Here is a 22,937-nt window from a genome sequence, read left to right as displayed (position 1 = left end):
GAATTTAGAAAGAAATACATACTGATCATTAAAACATTCAAAAATCAACACTTACGAATATAACTAACATTGCTTGACAAATGTCTAACAGAATCCATCTTGTCAAAGATGATATAATATGAATATATTCACAAAAGTAGGTTTACTAGAAGAGAATAAGAGAAAATGTGATAAGCAAGATCAGTCTGAATATTCATCACTAAGCCCTGGCAGACCGATAACAAACATTCAGGTTCGTTCTTGGCCTTTAAAGCAGCAAGATATAAGAATTGTTCGGTTAGGAAATGTGAGGTAGCAGGCCAGACTTGCTTTAAGGCTCTAACAAGTAAGTGAAGTCCCATGTAAGAATATGTAAATATTGAAGCAGGCCTTCCTTTGTTGAGTAAAATGCTGTTTGTTCTTCAGTGGTGTGGTTTTACTTATGGTGTTGATCTTTTCAATTAAAATGGCAAAACACTATAGTACAAAAGCTAAATAACATTTTCTCAAATTTGGGTATCAGTACACTGAGGCCACTCAAAGCCCCGTGTTTACCAAAAGACAGGAGTAGAATGGCCTTTTCTCTTTCATCTTGTGTGTTGAGCACTAGCAATATATTCCCCCTGAACAATTCATCCTCCTTTTTTATTGCTTTTTATTTCTTTTCACAAGATATTCATGAAGGAAGGGCTTTTTTGTTACAGAAGTCTATAGAAATTCAGTAAAAGAAAGTTTACTCAACTGAAAGCTTTAGCCATTCCCACATGAGAGAGGAAGCAAGAGTTCTTAGTCCATGTACTAGAACAGTATATATACCTTATCTACTGTTTAATACAAAATGCGCAGCCTATTTTGAGCACTACAGCCAGAATTTCTTTCCCAGAAAAGGAGTTTAACTACTAAATTGCAGTCATGCTACCACTTGTTCACTCTTCCTGAAGATTATTTTATTGCACAGCTTCAACAGGAAATAGAGACAGCGACCATCCTTCCCTACCAAACTAGCAGCTAATAGCTTGTGATTAGACCTCCATATGGAGATAGAAAGATCTGGGTTTCTAACCATTTGGAAAAGGAAATTGAACTCATGTCCACTATTTCTCAGGTGACCAATTTAGCCACTAGAATACTTTAAAAACTTTAGGCAGTGCTATATGCTGCCTTTAGGCATGTTCCTGAAGGAAATCGCAGTTGTACCTTGTAAGTGTGCTAGATGTGCTGAGCTTAAATGTAGCAATGAAATCCTAGGATTAGGTGGAATAGCAACACCTTCTTGGGTTACGCTTAAGTTTAGGCATGATCTAGAAAATGAATTTTTCAAATTAAGGGTGTGGGCATGAGTGCAACTCTTGACACCTTGAGGAGTCTGCAGTCACAAGGTGGCCCTTGCAAACATAAGTTTCTTCTACGTATCTGAGTGTAGGTTTGGGTGCAAGCTGCTTTAAACTTTGAATTATGGTGCCACCCTCCCAATTATGTCTTGATTTCTGTGACTCAAAGTATTTCAGCACTGCAAAGTTCAACAATCTATGAAATAAATTCACTTTAATTTTTAAGTCTGCAGGCTGTGTAACTTGTGGCTGCAGCAACTCAAGCCTGAAAGCAGTACAGCTGCATTCCTGCAGTGCTACATCAAAGCCAACCAACTTTGCTGAAGGGGCATAACACTACCTGAATGACATTCTGCTGCTTCAAAACCTAGGTCATTTGCATCAAGTGAGATTATGGACTTCACTTTCCCAGAAATGACAGGCATCTAGTGCCATTTTAGATTCCCAGATATCCCACCCGTTATCCTGGCATCCAGGAAGTGCTGTATCTTATTTGTCTGCGTTATTCTGCTAGAATATATCAGATATTCTACAACGTCCAGAGATTCTAGTATCTTTCAAAAGAACTACATAGTACTAGTACATTTGTGTTTCTCCCCTGGTCCCACTGGTTGATGTTTTGTAGTCCTTCCAGATTCAGGTTCAATTCTGTGCTTGTCTCCATAATCACAGCAAAAGCATGCCTGTAATAGCTTTGCTGGATGTAATCCTAGAAATATCTCTTTTTACAAGTTTGATCTTGCAAGGTGTTTAATATTCTCAACTTCCACTTGAGACAGTGATGCACTTGGCAGGACTGAGTCTTACATGAGTAGCCAGCTACCAGTGTACATGATCAGGTAGAGGACTGTGCATTGTGCCTTGTGTTCTCATTGACAACACAAGTGATATCTCTGATCTATGTAAAGAAATAGTCTCATTTATGAAATATTTGCCTTCAGGACAACATGGAAATAAATCAGGGGAAGCTACCACAATATCCTTTTGTGACTTGTATATAATTAGAATTTAAAATACAATTCGTCTAACTCCAAGACTGACTCAAAAATAAAATATATTGGATATTTTACATTCTTGCAAAAAAAAAATTGGTGTTATTTAGGACTCAAAGAATATTTCCGATACTGCTTTTAGTCCGTTTCTAATCTTATCACAAACAAGCAATGTTCTGAAACAGCAATATACTGGATACGCTTGGCGAGAGAACATTGCTTTGAAAATGCCATTTCCACATTGCTATGCAGTTCTATGCTGAGTGCATCATGGTGAAAAAATGTGTATGTGTCCCCTGGCCATTATGCAAGGCTTAGACAGAGTGGCTCTTGTTCTGCTCATCATGATGCTCCTCTCTGTGACTTAGTTTTTCCATTTGTTAAATGACACCAGTCACACCCAAGTACAAAGTATTTTGACCTCTACTGTGAAAAAATGTTATGGAAAGACTAGATGTTAACAATATTTCCTGCAGCTATTTAATCAATAGATTCTTTCTGAAGATAGCTCAGGGCAGAAATAAGTTGTGAGGCTAAATTTCTAGTAGGACTCCTGTGACAGAAACTTTATCATCTAGGGAAACAGCCCTCAGAAACTAATTGCTTTCGGCTTCTGTTGACTTCAATCAAACCTAGTAAAAAAATGGAACAAAATATATTATCCTGTTATTAAATACCCTTTTCATCATACCCACAATATAAATAATATTACCAAAGAAAAAGAAATTGTGACAATATGTTGGACTAAATTAGTATCCTAATTGAATGCTATTTTTTTTTTTTGCCTTGCCTCAAAATATTTGATTTCTCTAATTTAGGATGTGAGTAAGATACCTTATGAGGAAAATTGGTCATGCTAGATCTTTTTTGGGGTAATGTAAATTCAAGTGCAAATACAGAATTCAGATCTCACTGGTTTGGAACACTCTTTTCTCAGGGAACACAGGACAATTTTTAAATAATGATTATGAATTTTGTTGGCTTAATATATGGGTCCCTTACGAGGCTGCATTCTCATGTTAAAGATATGCCTCAGTGAACATAATGGCTTGTGTGGCACACAAGTGGAGGCCTCCATCCTGAACTGGATGAGGCCCCATTTATTGTCTTCACTAGTTCTGGGACAATCCCACTTCTCCAAAGTGGACCACATCCAACCTGTCGGACCACATCCAAGCAACTGGAGAAGTTATGCTTAGGAATAGAATCATAGAATCATAGAATCATACAATACTTTGGGTTAGAAGGGACCTTAAAGATCATCCAGTTCCAACCCCCCTGCCATGGGCAGGGACACGTCCCGCTGGATCAGGCTGCCCAAGGCCCCATCCAACCTGGCCCTGAACACCTCCAGGGATGGGACAACCACAACCTCCCTGGGAAAGGGAGCTGAAAGGAATTTAGTTGGTTTTTACCAAGAGTGATTTTGCCATGATCTAGACATAGGGACACGATTCCTTTTCCTCAGTTCCAGCTCCACTATTTTGGAAACAGCTACTCTTCGTAATGACTTATTCTGAGGCTTGCTGACAGCAAAATGGTTTTCAGCCTCCCTGGCCTGCTGCAAACCGGGCTGTGCTCTGAACCATCTGCTTAAGACTGCAGAAAGACCCCAAAGATTGTTTCTTGCTTCCTGAGGTCTGATTCCAAGTTTCAGTGACATTACATAGGATGAATTTCCCTTTCTCTGTGGAAATGACTTTAGCATGGATCATGCACAGTTAAGGCCCACCCCCACTGAACTGGTCAGTGAATTCCTTGAAAAAACGTAGTAATCTCTTGGAAAATTATGAACATATATTTTACAGATTTCATGCTGTTCTCACTGAATTTAGAGCCAATATTTTTAGTGAACTGAGTGGAGATGGTGCTGGTCTTAGACGAAGCAACCCCATCCTCCCCAGAAAAGAAAAACTAGAGTAATATTGTGCATACAGTAAAACCTGCAGTTTGACGTGCCTCAGGGAAAGACAAGGAGACAATTTCTTACATTTTTTTTTCAATTTCTATGAGATTATTAGTTTTTTTCCTTTTACAGTTAATGTCCTAAATAGTGTTTTTTCCTATTCAGAAAATGTTAAGAAGAAAAATTATTTCCTCCATTCCGTCTTCATGGTATATAGAGCAAAAAGATTATGATGTAAAGATTCACGCATGAATCTCCTGGAGAGCTGGGTCATTTTGAAAATTGTTCCCAGGTGTTTTGTGTCTCTTTCTTAAGCAAAGATTATACGATTAGCATTTTAATGTCCCACAACTTCTTGTCTAGTTCCCTAGGAGGATATGAAATTGAAGCCATGAAAACTGAGCTATTTGGTATTTATTACGCACACTCTGATTGTATTTCAGAGCTCTGGGACTTAAACAGGACGTCAGTCTTTCACAGCCCATTTGGATATCTCGGTCTTCATATAATGCTGCTGGATGAGTATCAAGACCGACTGTTTGTGGGAGGAAGAGACCTCTTGTATTCTCTGAGTTTGGATCGAGTCAGTGACAACTACCGAGAGGTGGAGTAAAAAGCTATGTATATTGTATTGTAATGTGTAGCACAGAATATCAGAGATCGCATGACTGGAACTGAGATAATGGAGACTTTGTGGATGTTTTGTATACAAAAGTTAAGGTCATATTTATATTTAAGAAAAATACATTAATTACCATTTTTTCCCCCAGTAACAACCTGCAAGGATCATGCTAGGTGAAGAGTACGTATGTATGGACATTTGTCACCATTTTTCAGCATGTTTACAGATGTTTAGAGCATTTCACACTTTGTGCATACTTGATTTCTTTATCTCCACTGTATTATCAAAGAATACTTTCTCCCTGATATATATGGGGAACTTTTCCACAGCAACAGAGGAAACTTTAACAAAAAACAAACAAAACCCCCCATATAAATGCTAAAAGGTATCCAATAGCAGCATAAGTCACGCAGCTAATCTTTAGACTTCTTTAGAAACCGGATTTTGCATTGGCTTTGAGCCAGAGGTGTTACTAAGTAGTGGTGTTCAAAGCCTACTCAGTGGTCTCTGGGAGAAAGGTGATTTAAGACATAATTATTGCAGAGAGTTTGGTGCTGACCACAACTTGGTTCTTATCACAACAGTCTGGCAAACCAGCAATTGAAGTGGAGAGAGTGGAGTTTGAGCTGATGTGAGCCTTGGCTTCCTTACTCACTTCTGCCCTTGTCAGCTAACACTGGAAGTATGTTGTGACCAAGGCTGGTAGGAGTATTGCTCCTGTCTCAACCACCTTGACAGGGCATAAATGATATATTGAAATATTTCACCGTTTTCCTTATCTACTTTTTAATTTTCCCAATGTGTTTTGATATATTTTCACTGATTCACAAAGTTGTAAATTAATGAAAAAAAAGTAATAAAATAAAACACCTCAGGAGAAATATGATTTTTTTTGTTGACATTCATTCTGTGCTGATCACTGACATTTCAAATTCTTTCCTTTTTGCCTCCTTGTTGTAATTGAATATCATGATTCTCATGCCAACACTCTGGTCAACTTTACCACAAGCAGCCTTTTTATCTCCAAGTGTAATTATAATGTTCCGCTACTGTGAACAGATACAATATACTTCATCCTTTTTATAAACAGTTTGGGAAAGGCAATCCTAGATATAAGGAAATGGATATACTCAGGGAGGCCATTTGAGAATTTATCTACATTTAAAAAAATCCAAAGCTGAACTCCTCAGAGAACAATGTTACATACTGAGCTTTGTTCCTCCACAGTGAGATATGGCTTAACTCCTTTTCTATTTGATAAAAAATTATTAATATCCTGTGGGAAGATATTAGAGCTCAGGGATATGAAAACATTTAGGAAGAAATTGTTTTTATAAAAGAAGCTTTTTTATCCCCTCTATTCTTTCCCATTTGGCAGTAAATCCATATGATAAAAGATGATAAGATAGAGTATTTTATGCTTCTGTCCAACCACCTTTGTCCCATCTGGACACATTCTTGAAGTTTGTTGCTCTCCTTGTTGTTTTTAATAGGAAGATCAGCTATTTACTTTGAAACCATACTCTCTGTCTTGAGACTTGTGTGAAGAGAATGACAAATTAATGGAAGCTCTTCTTACTTGCTTGCCTGTTTTTATGATGTGCAAAAGATGAGAAACTGAAATAGATGGACCGTGACCTAGCATTTAGCAACATGACCTCACAGGGACTTAGCTCCCTTGAATACAAATGTCATGGTCCTTTTCTCCTTTCTCAGTGTTAACTCAGTGCAGATCTCATTCAGTTATAGCTTAGGAAAAGATAGTTGTTCCAGAGCACTATCAGAAAAAGAGTGGAACGAGACTTTTCTGTTATATGAGAGATTAATTACTGACATACACTGGAAGAAGTTCCTGGAATCGAGAACATAATTGATTCATTATTACCAACATTCTTCATTAATCTTCCTTTAATTGTGTGTTGTTTAGCCTTTGACCTTTTCTTTCGGATGGAAGACTTTAGCTTAATTCATCTAAAACACTAGTTATATTCTGGTGAAAGTAGAGGCAAGTTCCTGGGTTTTATTCTCCCTGTGGTAACTGAGATGAGTCACTAGTTTCCAAAGAGATGTTTCATAAAACTGGTAGCTTTGGAGCAGATTTGTAAAGATCTTTTCATCTTCTGTGTTCTAGAAAATAGTTTCTTTGTTTTAATTCATTGCCATCCCTTTCTCCAAAATTTGACATATGAATATGCTTTCTAAAAAACAAACTAAACCACGTTCCAAATAAAAGATATAACCCTGCTACAAAATGTCACAGAAATTTGATTATCCATTGGTATTACCTCCCAAGAGGCAAGGTGGCTATGTATTTGTTGATAAATATGTATAACATCCAGTTATAACAAGATATATTTGCAGAATTTGTGTTTGAGCCAAACGCAAATTATATGTTAATTAAGTACTGTTTATTGACTTAAGCCAGGGCTAGGACTGTTGAATTGCTTCATTGCTCTGTCATACACTAGAATTCAGACTAGCTCACATAATAGTCTATTTTTTCCTGTAGTGCTATAAAACTCATGTAATTCTTGAAATTAATTTTCATTAGACATGCCACCCCCTTTGTGAAGTTAGTGACTGAATAGAGAGGCTGTTTGGAAACACTAATTGGCAACCCAGGTAACTGGCATGCCTACCTGAAGGGATGCAATATTGGATCTAATACCACTAATGCAAGTGAGCTCATCAGTGACATCACGATTGGTGGCAGCCTGGGCTCCACTGGTGGAGTTCAAAGTCCTGAGGGATATGGGACAAGTGAGGAGTATAGTCAAGACCCTAAATTTCAGGAAAGCAAAATTCCAGCCCTTCAAGCAAAAGTGCCCACTTTAGGCTGCTGGTTGAAACATTTCTTTGGGAAGACGTGACTTCAAACTTTTAGGCTTAGGAGAGCCTAGATTTCATGTCTCCTAACTTCTTGGCTTTTGGGTTAAGGAGAAGTTGTTACCTAATCAATTCTTGACAAGTCACTAAAGTAAACAACTGTAGAACTTGAGTTTGGCACTGAACGAACCAGAAACGGTCTATCCAGGGAGACTGGATGAGTGCCCTCATGGGACTCCAACAGAGTTCAAGTACCTCCCCTAGCCACACAGCAGCAATACAGAGACTAGATGAGAGTTACCCCTGATCATTCCTAGATTACTATAAGACCATATGACTGAAAAAAAAATGTTCTAATTGATTTCATGTTCCTTGTAAGGTTTAGATAATGTCTGAACATAGGTGGTCTGATTTGGGCACTGAGAGGTAAACACTGACAGGTTGCTAAAGCTGACAAGAATAATATATAGCTGACTTCTTATTTTAAACAGTTGGACTCTGGATTTTATAATTAATCCTCATTTTTCTGGCGATTTATTTTTCTTTTAATTTATCCTTATGTTTGCTTGGTTTAGAGTTATTTCAAGAAAATAATTTAGTTACTAAACAAGGAAGAAAGAAAAGCTTACCAGAAGAATTTAATTTTAAAATATTTTCCAGATAAAAAATAATTTGATTGGATTATTAACAAAACATCTTAATGATGACTTTTTTAGATACTTATTTGGTTTCAGCCAAGCCTGATATCACTGAAATGAACACGCAGCCTTTTTCACTTTTAAAAATTCTAAGAAATGAAGTAATCATTATAAACTAGTTATTCAGTCTTGAACATTGTTTTCATCCAAATAAAACATGCATCTGTAATGAAACATAAATTTTATACAGTAGGTGGCTAAAAAATCTCACTTCTGTAATTTGGCTTCATTTTCAGTAATTGACTGTGAAGATCTGATCCTACTCCCATGGGGTTAATTGCTGACCCTCATTAACTTCGCTGTAAATCATTTTCTTCCCTAAGCATCACTTAAAGCAGGAAATCAGTAGTTCAAAATTAATAGTGTTGAAAGTCACTGACAGTTTAGCAGAGATATTTCTACTCAATTTATACAAAATATTCCATACATTAGCTTCCTTTAAATTCTGTTAACTAGTATTATGTTTGCTCAGTTACCCCAAGCAAAATAGCTACATTTCAACAAAAATATTTACTTTATTGTAAATTGTATAGCCATTTAAAATGAAACTGGACTATTTTACCTGAAAAATATTTAAATGGTAACAGAAACTTGATTAAGCCTTATAACATACCATAAAAAGTATATTTACAATATAGTGAATGATGTATAATGACAAGTGCAAACTCCTGCATTTGGGAATACATAATCAAAGACCTCGGCACAGACTAGGATCTGCGTGGCTGGAGAGCAGTCTAGCTGAAAGGGATCTGGGGTTCCTGCTGGACTGCAAGCTGGACAAGAGTCAGCAGTGAGGCAAACTTGACCATGGGCTGCACACGCAGGGGCATTCTCATTTCTAGCAGAGATAGAAAAGTGATCATCCTCCTCTATTCAGTGCCTGTGAGGCCCTGCTGTGTTCAGTTCTGGACTCCACGGTTCAAGAACTCTACGGCCAAACTGGAGAGGTTCCAAAGGAGGGTCACAGAGATGATCAAAGGGCTGAAGAACATATCCTGTGAGGAAAGACTGAGCTAGTTAAGATCTTTTCTCCCTGGAGAGGAGAAGACTCAGGGGTAACTCATCACACTTTCCTTTCAGTACGTTATGGGAAGCTACAATGAGGACAGACAACAGACAACAGGTACGAGTTGCAGAAGGAGATAATAAAGATATTGTTTATAGTGAGAACCATCAACCACTGAATCAAACTCCCCAGGGACATGGTGGAGTCCCCATCACTGGAGGTTTTAAAGATGTGATAGGACAAGATGCTAGATAGTGTCACCTAGACTCCCTCTGCCACAAAAGGTTATACCAAATAATCTTCCAAGGTCCCTTCCAACTAAGGTCTTCCATGATGTTATAATTCTGTTCTGTGAGTTTTTCACTTGAAAAGTAGTGGAAAGGCTGGATTGACATAATCAAATTGTCATTTGAATGATTTCCTATGTTTGTTTTTTTCCTCAGATCCATTGGCCTAGTACACCTCTGCAGGCAGAAGAATGTATAATTAAAGGAAGAGATGCTGTGAGTATCATTAATTGCAAATCAAATATACTTTAATTACATCAGTGACTGGTCCAAAAGAAGGATTCAGGCAACCCTAAACTTCAGAGAGATCAAAGTACAGATATAATTCCAAGTGACTCATCTTAAAAACATTTAACTACTGTGAACACACTAAATTATTAGTTTTATTGCTTTTCAAACAGCTCATAAACAGGCAATGAACACTTTTGATCACCTGAACTTTCTCCTAACTCTTTTTCTGGTGATATAATAGAAGGTACCTTAATAACCCTCCATTCCTATTTCTATTTCCTTTTATTTCCATACTCATAGGATACCTTCTCTGTTCCAACTTTTAAACTTTCTCATTTATCTTTAAAATTCTCTAGAGTACTTTGAAAAAACAGATAAATTATTAGAAATTATAAAATACACTCTAAATTGTTTTGCACTATTGGGTTTTTGGTACCTTAATAAAAATTATTCTGGTTTAATGAGCCCCCAAACTGTTCTTTTCTTGTGACCCCGTGCTCTGATTGTAATCATTTTCTGAGGAAAGACCTGAAAGCTCGCTGACGTACAGCAGTTGGTATCGTTGGCACCACAAGATGAAAGTTCTTCTGGATGGGAGCTCTCTTTAGTCTTGCAGCACACCAAGCTCATTATCTGCACCTCATAAACACACAGCAAGTACAATACCTAATAAATCCCACAGCTGAAAGAGCTCACACTGTACTATAGGCTTTGAAAATGATGATAGTTTTACAGCAACAGCAATAGGAACATAGGATATGCACAGTTTTCCCACAAACACAGAGTACAAGCAGCCTTGATCATAATCACAACGTATTGCTAGTGATAACGGGAAGCTATAAAGTTTCCTGTTGAAGTACTAGCATGAAAATATGAGCATTATCTGTATCGGTGGACAAAATTGGAAAATATGAATAATAATTAATAAACCCAATGTGATACCTTACTTCTTGTGCACAACTGGCCTAGTACTAATCCTTTTTGAGATATCTTAAAAGCTCATTGCATTTTTTGGAATGTTTTTGTACCCTTGAGAATTTCAGGTGGATTTGTATGAAAATTGTGGTTTTCTACGTTATCCAGACTTTGTGGTCATGTCAAATCAATACAAACACAAAACTATTTGAGCTGTATTTAATACTACATCTCATCACAGGCTGTTATTACAGCCTATAAAATTAAAGCTCTATCATCTTTCCTTCACCTCTACATGATGAGATTTATTTTCTGATACTTTCAAAATATTCTTTGAGTTAAATAAATACAGAAATAGGTATTGTTGTTCCAATGTACTATAAAGATAACCTCCTCAGACTTATGAAATTTCCTAAATTCAATTTTTTTAAATCCATTCTGTAATTATAAGTCTTCAAATTTGCACTGTAATGAACATTAGAATTTAAAGACCTGCATATGTCTCCCACTTCTCTCTGTACTGTGAGAATAAAATATCTTTATTTTTAAAAAGAAAAATCAGAATTTTTAAGTAGTCTCAAGATTCCAAAAGTGGATTTTTTAAGAAAAATTTATGTTAAAAGTTTAAAAGCTGGAAATATTTTAATACCAAGTGAAACTTAACAATATTCTAATGCTCACACAAGACCTAATTATGTGTAGGATTATGTGAATGACTAAGACTAATTAATTCCAGAGAAACCTTAGTAGTTTTTGTTAGCATAGTTGGTATTCAGTAAGCTAAATTGCTTAACCTGAAAGGAATCTAAATTAGAACCAAACCCTTTCCCATTACTTTGCTTTTCATCTTCATTTTTTTGTAGCCATAAATCAATAATGGCTTAATGGCATAATGTCTTCAAATCAACCCTTTGCCATTTCTCAGTTCTGGATGTTATTTTTCACACTGTAAAATCTCAGCAAAAAAAATTATGCATCAGTGTTTTTCAGACCTTTTTGCTTCTTTCCAGGCTGCTTATTTCTGTATTTTCCTCTGCAAAACATTTGCTACTCAGTACATAATGACTATTTAGTAGAACTGAAAATGCTGTAGTAAGTGTCCCAATATTGAGTCTCTTCATGTGTTCTCTGCTACTTCTTTCTGCATAAGAGAACAAGACACTTTCAGTAGCTTTTATGACCTTTAAAAGTTATCACTTCATCTTGTAGAAGTAAAGCTGCAAGTATTTTAGTCATAAGCATGGTTTCAGAGCACTTGTAACAGACTTAGTAGGACAGTTAAAACAACACATGCATCACCTTGAACTCAGACTCCACCTTTCTAATCTGGATTAAGCCAAGGAAAAATCTTTCTGCTGTCATCCGTTGTGCCAGGAAGCACACCTGTTGGCCTCTTGTGTGAGAGCTTTTCATAATTTCATTTATTTCATCAGAGTTGGAAAACATTCAGATATAGAAATCAAATTCTGTGGTGACAATTAACTCCTTCACATGGAGAATTTTCAGATTAATAAAATTCCACAGTTTTATTAATATGTCTGTGGAGCTTCTTAAAGGCAACCACAACATTTAATTAATTAATATAGTAGGAAGAAAACTAATTTAGTGTCTCTTGGCTGACATATTTCTTCCATGTTATGTGTACAGGGTATTATTAGTGAGGCCAGCAGCGATGCCTAGTTGCCTGACACTTCCTGTATCTACCTCATCCTGTTTTTTTCTCCATAAAATTCCAGGCATTTCTATAAAGGTGCACCGGAGAAAATAATGTGTAATTTTTGCCCATTTCAAAAAATCTGAACATCTCCCTTCCTCCACCGTATTTTTGAGACAAAGATCAAGAGCTGTGAATATATGTGGATGATAAAGGAAACCATGGAGTAAAGACCAGTCTGCTACTGAGAGAGAACAGAAGGGATAAGTCAGGAAGGTCACACTTGGAGAAGGGGGAAAATGAGGAACAGCACTAGTGCCTTGTAAAATATCTATTTGGAAACTGCAGACCATCATAAAATTGCTGTATTACAATTTTGCTACTACCAGTGAGCAAATGTTTGTAAAATACGTATGGGTGTATGGATAAAAAGTGGGTATCTTTGTCTTTTAGTGCTGACCTATGTATAGAGCATCACATCCTACTAATCCTAACTGTTGTCTGACAATTCCAGTAGCAGTTTTTTTCCATTAATCTAAAAATTTTTGTCCAGATGAGAGACCATGTGGATGCCACATGAAGGAAGACATTTTTTTAAGCTTTCTTTTTAAAAAAAGGAATAAATTAGCGAAGAACGAAGAAATTCCAAAAAGTAAGATATTTCAAGGCTGATATGTCTTTTGCATATATGTAATATTCAATTGCAAAACAGGTTGCCTGCCAGTGTAAGTTACCCACTTCTTTCAATTACCATGGCATATCTTCAAGGTGAACAATTAAGGAGAATCGTGTAGTAAAGTGGCATTTTTCCTTATGATCCTTATTTATTTGTTGGAGCGCTTGAAGGACTTACACTGAATGACAGAAAGTTTTGAAGAAAGAAGAAAGGTGCATTCTTATCTTTTGAACCCAATGTGGATTTGCAAGAATTGAATTCTGACTGTAGCCCTACTGCAGACTCATCCTCTCTGACATCAAGTTCTTGCAGGTGGTCAATAACACCCAGGATTATAGTCATCAGTGAAGGACAGGAAATTTTCTAAAAGGAAATTCCTCCTTTCTGTTTTACACATTCATTTTAGGAAAGAATTAATTGCCTTTTGGAGATGTCTGGCCTTCTTTGTTGATTATTTAAAGAGCCTAGGAAAACAGCATTAATTACGTGTCTAACTTAGAATAGCTGCAGTTAACTAAGATTAATCCTATTATAATTGTCATCTTAAGCTCGTTGTTGAGCAATGAATGGAGATGAACAGAAATTTCGCTCCAAATATAGAAATCATCACAAAATGTTAAATACTCTGTAAATCCAAGTCCCAGGAGCCCCAAAATCAATGGATACTTTTATCTCACTGTCTCCATTTCTAGTTTAGCCCAGGAAGGATTATGACCCCAGATCTCAAAGGGATGTTTGAAAGTGTTTTAATTGTAATATTTATGAAGCTGAAAATACACTAATGAGTCCCAGAGTATTGCCCTGGGGAAAATGAATAATTTCTTCTTCAAACAGTGGTTTGAACACTGGGAGCAGATAAATCATGACACTATTCAGTATAAAAAAAAATATTGATTAGCAATTATTTACAGAAGAAATTGATGGTGCAGTGGTCTTATAGAAAAAAAATGTAAGGAAAAAAGTGTTATTTTTATGGAGGTAAAGTTTATTAAACTTGACAAAGAAGCCATTTGATAACTATTTGCATCTCATGCCCTGAATCTAATGTCTAGGTTGTCTGATAACACTTAGTAAAATGTATTTAGATTTGAAGAGTATCTCTGAGATTAAAGAAGCACAAAAGTGTGGCTTATAATTTCATAAATTCTAGCTGGCTAAACACCTAAACTAGATAGTGATAAATCAATATTCTAAACTTGCATTTTTCATGTCAAAAGTGTCTATCCATGACCATGGTGGCACTGAGGTACTAACATAATTTGGGAGAACTAAGTTATATTTCACAAAATAGAAAGTTTCAATATGCAGAGAGCACCTGAGATATTTTTTAAAAAAACCCAAAACTATTTTTTTAAAAAAGCTAATATATTTCTGTGTATTTTTTTTATGTAAACTAGGATGAATGTGCTAATTACATCCGTGTCCTTCATCGATACAACAGAACACATCTTCTGGCTTGTGGAACAGGAGCTTTTGATCCAATCTGTACATTTATCAGAGCTGGACATTCATCAGAGGTAAAAAATTTGTTTTACAGTAGCGGTACTTTTAGTCTGGATTCCAGCAAAGCCTCCATGATTAAAAATTAATATTTAAATTCAAATGCTCAGAGTTCTTATAGAAACCATACAAGAGATATTTTCCTTGTTAAAATGTAATGCTGATCTCAAATTTGGTTTGTGAATATAGGAACTTACTCATGATTGAAATTATATTATGGACAATTATGCAAAAAACTCGAAGTCATTTTCAACTTAGAATCTTATTACAAGATAATTCTTACAAAAATATTAACTATTTTGGGGATTTTAGGTAAATCTGCTTTTTTTCTTTTTTTTTAAGTGAAATAATATGCCAGATAATAAAATATATATTAGTTTGATGGGATATGCAATACTTTAATAATTCAGCTCATTAGTGTTGATCATATGCAGCAAGGGTGTGTTAGTTTCTTAACGAAACTTGTAGCTGAGAGATAGTGAGATAGTACAATAGAGAAGATCATTAAGTGCAGCATATAATCAACCTTTTTACCACATTTCTTATGCAAAAATAAACTTGTCTGGATTTTTCAGAAATCTGGATCCTTTCTTGGGTAAGTTATATTAGATTAGAGTTAAAGAATCAGCAAAATACCAATCCCTCGTTTTAAATTAACATATAAACCTCCTTAGGCATTCAATATAATCCTGAGTACATGTAACCTATGTGTTGTTACTTGGAGGTCAAAATGCTGGCTTGTTTATCTTGTTTACATCCTGCTTCCTTGCATCCTTGTTTCATCACACTCCCAGTGCCAGTTAAAAAAAAAAAAGTGCAGAGTTCATGAATGTATTTTGAAATTCCAAACATAAAAATACCTTCTTGAAGGGATGAATTTCTGCAATGGTTATCAGATCGAATTTGTGGACAAGTTATACATTACAGGACTGTTTCTGGACTTCCAAGATACCTAGTAAAAATGGACTCTCAAATTTATCTCTTATCATCTACTAGTAATACTGAACAAATAATTTATTCAGTTATAAGGTAAAACGACTTGGAAGGGATTCCACCATTTAGCTGAGCTGCCCTGCTGTCAGAAGAGGATTTTGCTAGGCCTAATGATTGCTTTAGAAGCCTGACTAGGGATTGTCACACGCTTTCTTAGGTGGGACTTGATAGGTGGAAATCACCTGTAGCCCAAAGCTAGGAATGGCTTTTACTGGCAAATGTCAGGGAGAGATTCTGGAAGAGGTAGTGATATCTCCTGGTAAGGTTGAGCTCTTGCCATGGACCTGATGCTAAAGCACTATCCAAGAGAAATTTTGCTTCCTCTTACAGATAGGAATAGGATTTTCAAGCTGATTGTGATTACAGGAATGCACATTAGATGCAGGTTCAATTTTGTGGGTATTATTTATAAAATAATAAAGAGTAAACCATAAAATACAACCTTATTTATGACCGTGAGAAAAAGCAAAGCTTCAAAATAGATAAAGTCACAAGAGCTTTCATTTTCTGTTTTTCAGAATATTTACCAAAAAAGTTTGTTAGATTCATAAATACTCAGTTGATGTGTTTACATAGATATGTGTGTATATACATATAAGAAAACACAAAAGCTTTATTTTTAATGTCTTCTGTAGCTCAGCTTGGGATATTGGAAAAACTCTCCCATATCCTAGAAAATTAAAGCTCACTTCTGAATTACGTTTGAATTATGTTTGATTTATGCAGTGTTTATTCAGTTATTCCACATCAAAACAACTCAGTTTATTGGCTTATAAACAATGTGTTTCCCTTAGACTTTTTGCTCCTGAATTTCAGCTTAAACTCTCCAGCCAAACTGATTTTATTCTGTCTCTTACATCACTTTAATTGTTGTACTTCACATTGAATTGACAGTTTTGCACCTAATGACAAAGCAGCTACAACTCAGACTTGCCTCGTACATATAGTATTGTTTACTGGTCTACTGCTGAGAACAACAGGAAAACAGAGGACAGCCATTTCAGCTGATTTGAACTAAAGGCTTGGCCCAAATAAATATTAATTTGAGATACAAAGTCATTTAATGTTCTCATGTAAACTAATTAAGGTATTTAGTGAAATTTTTTTGAACAAGCTTTTCTAAGATGTATCCCTTTGACAAGCCAAACTGGAACCACGTCATCAGAAACAATCTCCAACAATCAAATCCATGCCGTGCATCTCCATCTGCTGTCAAAATAAGAAGCATCTGAGAAGTTAAGACCCCAGCACAGCACTTACACTTGAAGTTATTTGAGTTACGGAAGTACACTGTCTTCTAAAATTGAGGAAGGAACTAAACAATAAGCAATTTTAAAATAAGCTGACTTTGCATGTCATCTTTGCTCCTTTCGTGAGCATCCTATCAGGCTTTCTGGGACAGTTTAAAGGAAGTCTGTAAGTTTAGAAACACTAAGAAATCATAAACAACACATTAATAAAAATAGAAACCAAGCAAGTAAAAAGATAAACAAGGCTTGTGTGTAAGAATTTGTGGCCCATGATCCTCACTGTGTGCATCACTGTCTTTCCTTCCCTTCATTTTTTTTTTGTTTTCCCTTGTCAAACTGAAGTTCTAAAATTTTACCCACACAGAGGTAATGGGAAAACTACTTCTGTTTGTGTGGACCAACAGGAAATATATTTGCAGCACTAATAAGCAGCTATATTAGTTTCCTTTATCTGAAAAACTGACCATCAGGATTAAAAAAGACAGGTGCCACATTTATGATAAATTAAAAATAACACATAGTATGTGATTGAGTGGGCAAATTGTAGCCTTGCTTTCTTTGACTGATAAGGGTATCATGCAAGTGCTGGAAGTGAAAGAACAAAATTCTTTCTCAGAAAACTGCAGTTCAATCTTTGTTTGCTGATCTCTCGGTTTGAGCAGAGTATTCCGGTCCAATGGCTCCCATTATTGTCTCCCTTCCACTTCAGTTCTCTGGCCTCTTTCTCGCTATCTGACTGTCTTGGAAAAGAGAAATACAAATGAAATAGTCTTAAAAATATAATTATACTATTCCATTTCTAAACAGGACCCCAAAACTTCACTAAAAACTTGTAGAACTCAAACTTTTGATTTGAAAGGTAAATTCTTTTTTAGAGTATGCCATTATATGCAGTTAAATGCAGTTCATAAGATGCAGCTGGCTGAAAGGATATCATATTAGATTTTAAAATACTATTTAAATATTTAAATGTGATAGTAAATACTTTAAATATTATTTAACTATTTAATTTTTTTAAAAATATTGTATTCTTATTAAATATATTGAACTTTAGTATAAGTAAAGCTTTGATCTGCAAACTAAGGTGCTTCTGAACACTGTCTTTAAGTAGCACAGGGCGTATTTGAGGCTCATATACTTTTGAACAATGAACTTTACAGACATGTTGAGGTGTAAAGGGTGAGGGTAGAAAAGAAGCCCTTCTATTAAGACTTCTGCGTATCTAGATACCTAGCTAATCCAGAATATGAGAGAAGATTCATTCTTCCATATGGAACTATAAATCAGTATCAACACAGAGAAAATACCCTGTGGTCAGGGACCTTAACCATAAGTTTCAGTGGTGATTCTTGAGCTGATAACGAAGGGACGATGTGATCCTCTCAGTAGAAACTGCAAGGTTCTTATACTACAAACTCTATATAAACACAAATTTGAGATATATGCATTTAAGAACATGATAAAACAGCAGGAGTGTACTTTCTACAACCTTATCTCTCAGAAGTTATTGAGCAGGCCAAAAAGAAAAAATCTGTTGAACCGAAACATCCAACTGAAGCTCTTGTTCTTGGTGTTTGCTAGTCCCATGTTGCAGGAAAAATTATTTTGTTGTTGGCTTGCAATAAAAGTTCGCATAAAGCCATTTCTGAATAGCCATTTGACAAGAAAAAAAAGCATTACCTTTTTTCCTTTGAGCAGTGAGACTATCCCAAAACTGTGATCATATGCATGGTAACCTGATCTAATTAGCACATTTTTTTGAGGTGCGATCCAGTTTATGAAAAGGAGCATTCTGCCCCCTGTACAAAGTCTTACATACTTATGAAACTACAAATTCATACTTTCTTATAAAAACTAGGTTTGAGCTGTCTTGCAGAATACTGAGCTCTTGTCAACAAATATTGAAGACACAAGGAGATTTTTGTCTCCAAAATTAGGGAGAATTAGATTGCCTCATTGGCAGATCAATAGTCCTTGGAATTTACTGAAAATCAGAACATCTAGGTTTCTCAAAAAACACAGTAAAATTACCCATTACCTTAACCAGTCTCTTTAGAATATATTAATCTTATTACGAAATAATTTAAATGTGTTTTGAAATTTTCACAAACAAATTATACTATGATACATTATATATTTTTAAATGCCTCTTTCATGCTTGTCATGGTTTATAGAAATTTAATGATACTATGTATTTTGTCTTATACAAACAATTATATTTGAATATGTTGATCATATAAAACAAGAAGCAATTAATACTGGATTTTTTTTAATCCTGGCTCAAACATGACTGTTCCACTAGAGACTAAACAAATATATTTTTCTAATTCAAATTTTCTATAAATGCTACGATACACTATATTTCAATTTAAAAGATTAAATATATAATGGTTTACTGCAGTCATTCTATTGTAATATCGGTTGAATTGATGTTGCTTTAGAATTCCAAGCTGTTCATTTTAGTATAGGTCTTGCCAGATATTACTTTTGTAAAAAAATATGCAAATATAGCCACTCACAGCAACCTGCAGCTTTTTATCTTTTTCTTTCTTTCTAATTACTTTGTCTCTGGCGAATGTTGCTTTCCCAAATTTAAACACTTCAGCAGATGTTTTTCTGCCATTTAGAAATAAATCACAAATTGGGAAAAACAAGAGTGCTGACTTTACAGACAGAGCAACTATTTGTGTTTGCAAAAGAACATATTACAACATCTTTTCCAAAAACTCATAAGCAACTTAATTGCCAGCCAGTAACTGAGTTCATTATCACTGACCTCACAAAATGCTTTGAAACGCCAAAAAATCCATGCAGGTCAGAAAAGCCCGAGTTTCTCCAGTTTTTATTTGTCTGTCATCCAGAAATGAAAGAGAATTAATTTAAGCAAAATCAACATTATTTTTTTTCTGATAAAAGCAAGAGTCAGAGACCCTCCATCTCAAATTTACCATGATTAACAGAATATGCATCCTTCTCACATGCTCTGTGGCAAAAAATCTGAGAAAAGTCTTCATACCAAATATAGCACATGCATAAAAGTGCAGGAAAAAACTGTTTACTCTGCTTTACATTTGTCACTCCTCTTGTCTTTCATGCCAACAAAGGGCGGGGATGGGGAAACACCTGCATCCAGTCTCTTCCTTCTGCATTTACATAAAATTCTCAGTGTTGGTACCAGAAAATAAGTACTGGAAGAAGTGCTTTCTGCCTCAGTCTGTTTCTCCACATATAGCTGGAGTGAATTATGATAAACCTTAGATAAATCAGACGAGCTATCTGTAGCCAGGCAATTATTTTATCTTTATGAGTTAGGTGTCCAGTAGAGCAATAGATTTTAGGGATGCTTTTAATGATCCAAACTGCCTGTTAACTAAACTTACAAAGCACCTTTAACATGGCCAGATGGGAGTTCCACTAAATACAGCCAAAGAGATTATTCTGCCTCCATAAGACCTGCTAAATGAGTGGAAATTCCAAACGAAAACAATATGTGGAAAAAATACCTTAAGTTTTTGCAAACTATATGGTGACAAGATAGAGCTGATTCCTGGAGAGCACCGCATCTCTGCATGACAAAACCTGTTGAGGGAATGAAAGTTGTGGGGAAGAACAATGCATGAAGAATTTTTCTTCCATAGCACACTGTAAATTTTTAATATGCACGTTGAGCTGGCAGAGTACCATTCTCCATGCCTCATTTAACTCAGTAAACTGCCTACAGCTGTATTTCCCCATCTCAGAAGGCTGATGGACTAAGTCACCCTTTCCACAAAATGCACTGGTAGTTTTCAGGAGATTTCCCTAGGTGTTCCTAATCTGATGTATTCCTTATTATGCTATTCCTTCTTAATCAGCCAGATGAGATTCTGCTTATAAAGGAACAAAAGCTCTAAATTCTAAGCCTTTAAGATCTGTTAGGAATAGACTTTAGTGAAGCAGCAGGTGTATTTTTTTGCTTGGAATACAGTTCAGTCAAATTAGAGTGTCTTCTTTGTGATCTATGTTGTCCTTCATATTTCATTGGATGTGGTGAGTGGCACTTGTTTTTTTACATACTCTGTGATCATGTTCAAAACCGTGATAAGGTTCAACTGTGTAATAAGGTAATATTTGCATCTCTATCCTAAACAAACGTAAGCAACATGAGTTCCTCAGCACTTGCTTTAACAAAATGAAGTGAATTGACATAGAATCAATAGACATAGAATCAATAGACATAGAATCAATAGACATAGAATCAAGGAAGAACATTCCAGTCATAGTGCAGTTTAATTTTTACATGACATAATTTTTCTGTTCTTGACCAGCATTTGGTAATATCATCCTTCTTTCAGCTTTGTTAAGAAACAAAATTGTATACATATTTATATCTATTATTTTAAGATATTGTTTCTTAACTATTTTATAATCAAAACAATGATCTGCCCAGTTACTACCTCTCCATGCTTTTTCCAATTACCTCATCTCCGCTCTCAGTTTGCAGAGGATTAGAGAGGAGGAACATCTGGTTTCACTGAGCAAACAGAAGTTTGTGTTGGTCCGTCCTTCATAAGATGGAAAGTGTGACAAATTTTTGCCCTGAAAATATTTGTTTAAAGACATAATGTCCCTCTGCATGGATAAAAAGCCACCAGTTAACATGTCATCTGCTAAATTTTAGCATCTTTTTTAACTCTATTTATGGAATCAAATCTGTAATCCTTAATATTACACAATTGCCCATTTATTGCAGTCCTCTACATCTATATTTCATGTGAAGCTGGTCATTAAGCTTGGTGAGCTTCAAACCAATATCAAGTATTCATACATATAAAGTGCTGCCAAGTAAGCAACACAATGTTATTGATTTTTTTGCCAGAGGGTTCATTGCATCATCCAGTTTGAGTACCCACATCACAGGGTCTCAAATTTCAGCAAAACATCCAAAACCCTCAAATATGAGTTAGATTAAAGCTTTCTAGGTTTTGGAAGATAAATGTGCATCCATTTCAAGAGAGATTAAAATGCTACCTACGCTAATAATAGGCAGAATTTTAATTAGGTGAGCATTAACCCCATGCCTACAGCATAAAAGAAAGGTTGCAAAAGGGAGGAGAATAAAATCTTAAGACCTATATCAACCTTAACCTGAAGAAGTATTTCTTACTGAACCCACGGCTCATCTATGTGCCTCTAAGAAAATGAGAAAGTACTAGCCAAGCAACATGTGAAAAAGATTTTCTGCAACAACCTAACCTCCAAAACCGGCTAATCTCAAATCCTTACGAAAAAAGTAAAGACAAATATCCTTTTCACACAGAGGGTGAAAAAAATGTTCCTTCCAAACCAATGCATATGGTCATGTGAAAAATAAAAGTTCATGAAATTTGATTATAATATCTACCTTAATGAACAGCTATATTTGTGATGCTTAGTAAGGATAATGAAGAAAAGGCAATTCTGTTCCTTCCATGCTTTGCTAGGAATGGGATAATGGGTATTGTACAAATACAAACAATGCCCAGAAGAGACCATTAAAACATTTTATGTAAGCAGTCACATAATACATGGATAATTTCTCCCAGATATTGAATTAAAATATATTCAGAAAAATGTGCATTTTCACTTCAAATTTCAGATAATTGTAATCCCATTATTTCTCTGGTAATCTGTCCTAAAATTTAATTACTTTAAATGTTAGGAAATAGCCACTTACTCAAGGTTAAATTTATCTAACTTAAACTTCCTGCCATTTAACCCTGATATGACTTTGATAGCAAAGTTGAAAAGTCTCCCGCTGTCTTTTACGTCTTTTGCACGTGTAAGTACCTATGCACAAAGATCAATCCACCTCTTTACTTTTTTTGATAAGCTGTATAAATATAGCTCCTTAAATCTGCTGTCACAAGGATTCTGCAGTCATATTTGTGCCCTTCCTGTGAACTCTGCAGTATTTTCATGTGCTCTGGAAGTGCATTCACCAGAGTAAGATATGCTATTCGATGATGTGTATACAGGCAAGGTCACTTCCCTATCTCTATTTGAAATTTCACTTTTCATAGACTCAAGTGTTGAGTTCTTGGCACAGCTTC

The 22,937-nt window shown here is 35.5% G+C and overlaps 1 protein-coding gene across 1 annotated transcript in view; it reads left to right on the top strand.

Moving 5' to 3' along the window:
- Window positions 1-22,937, top strand: part of SEMA3E (semaphorin 3E) — a 142,282-nt gene that overhangs the window by 69,743 nt on the left and 49,602 nt on the right. The window contains exons 2-4 of the mRNA XM_009568583.2: window positions 4,652-4,812; window positions 9,804-9,863; window positions 14,521-14,640. Coding sequence (XP_009566878.1) covers window positions 4,652-4,812; window positions 9,804-9,863; window positions 14,521-14,640 — 341 coding nt within the window. The remainder of the gene's footprint in view (window positions 1-4,651; window positions 4,813-9,803; window positions 9,864-14,520; window positions 14,641-22,937) is intronic.

Source organism: Cuculus canorus, chromosome 1, assembly GCF_017976375.1.
Source record: "Cuculus canorus isolate bCucCan1 chromosome 1, bCucCan1.pri, whole genome shotgun sequence".
NCBI classification, from domain to species: domain Eukaryota; kingdom Metazoa; phylum Chordata; class Aves; order Cuculiformes; family Cuculidae; genus Cuculus; species Cuculus canorus.
Note: the sequence above shows the minus strand (reverse complement) of the source record. Positions and strands in the feature narration are given on the sequence as shown.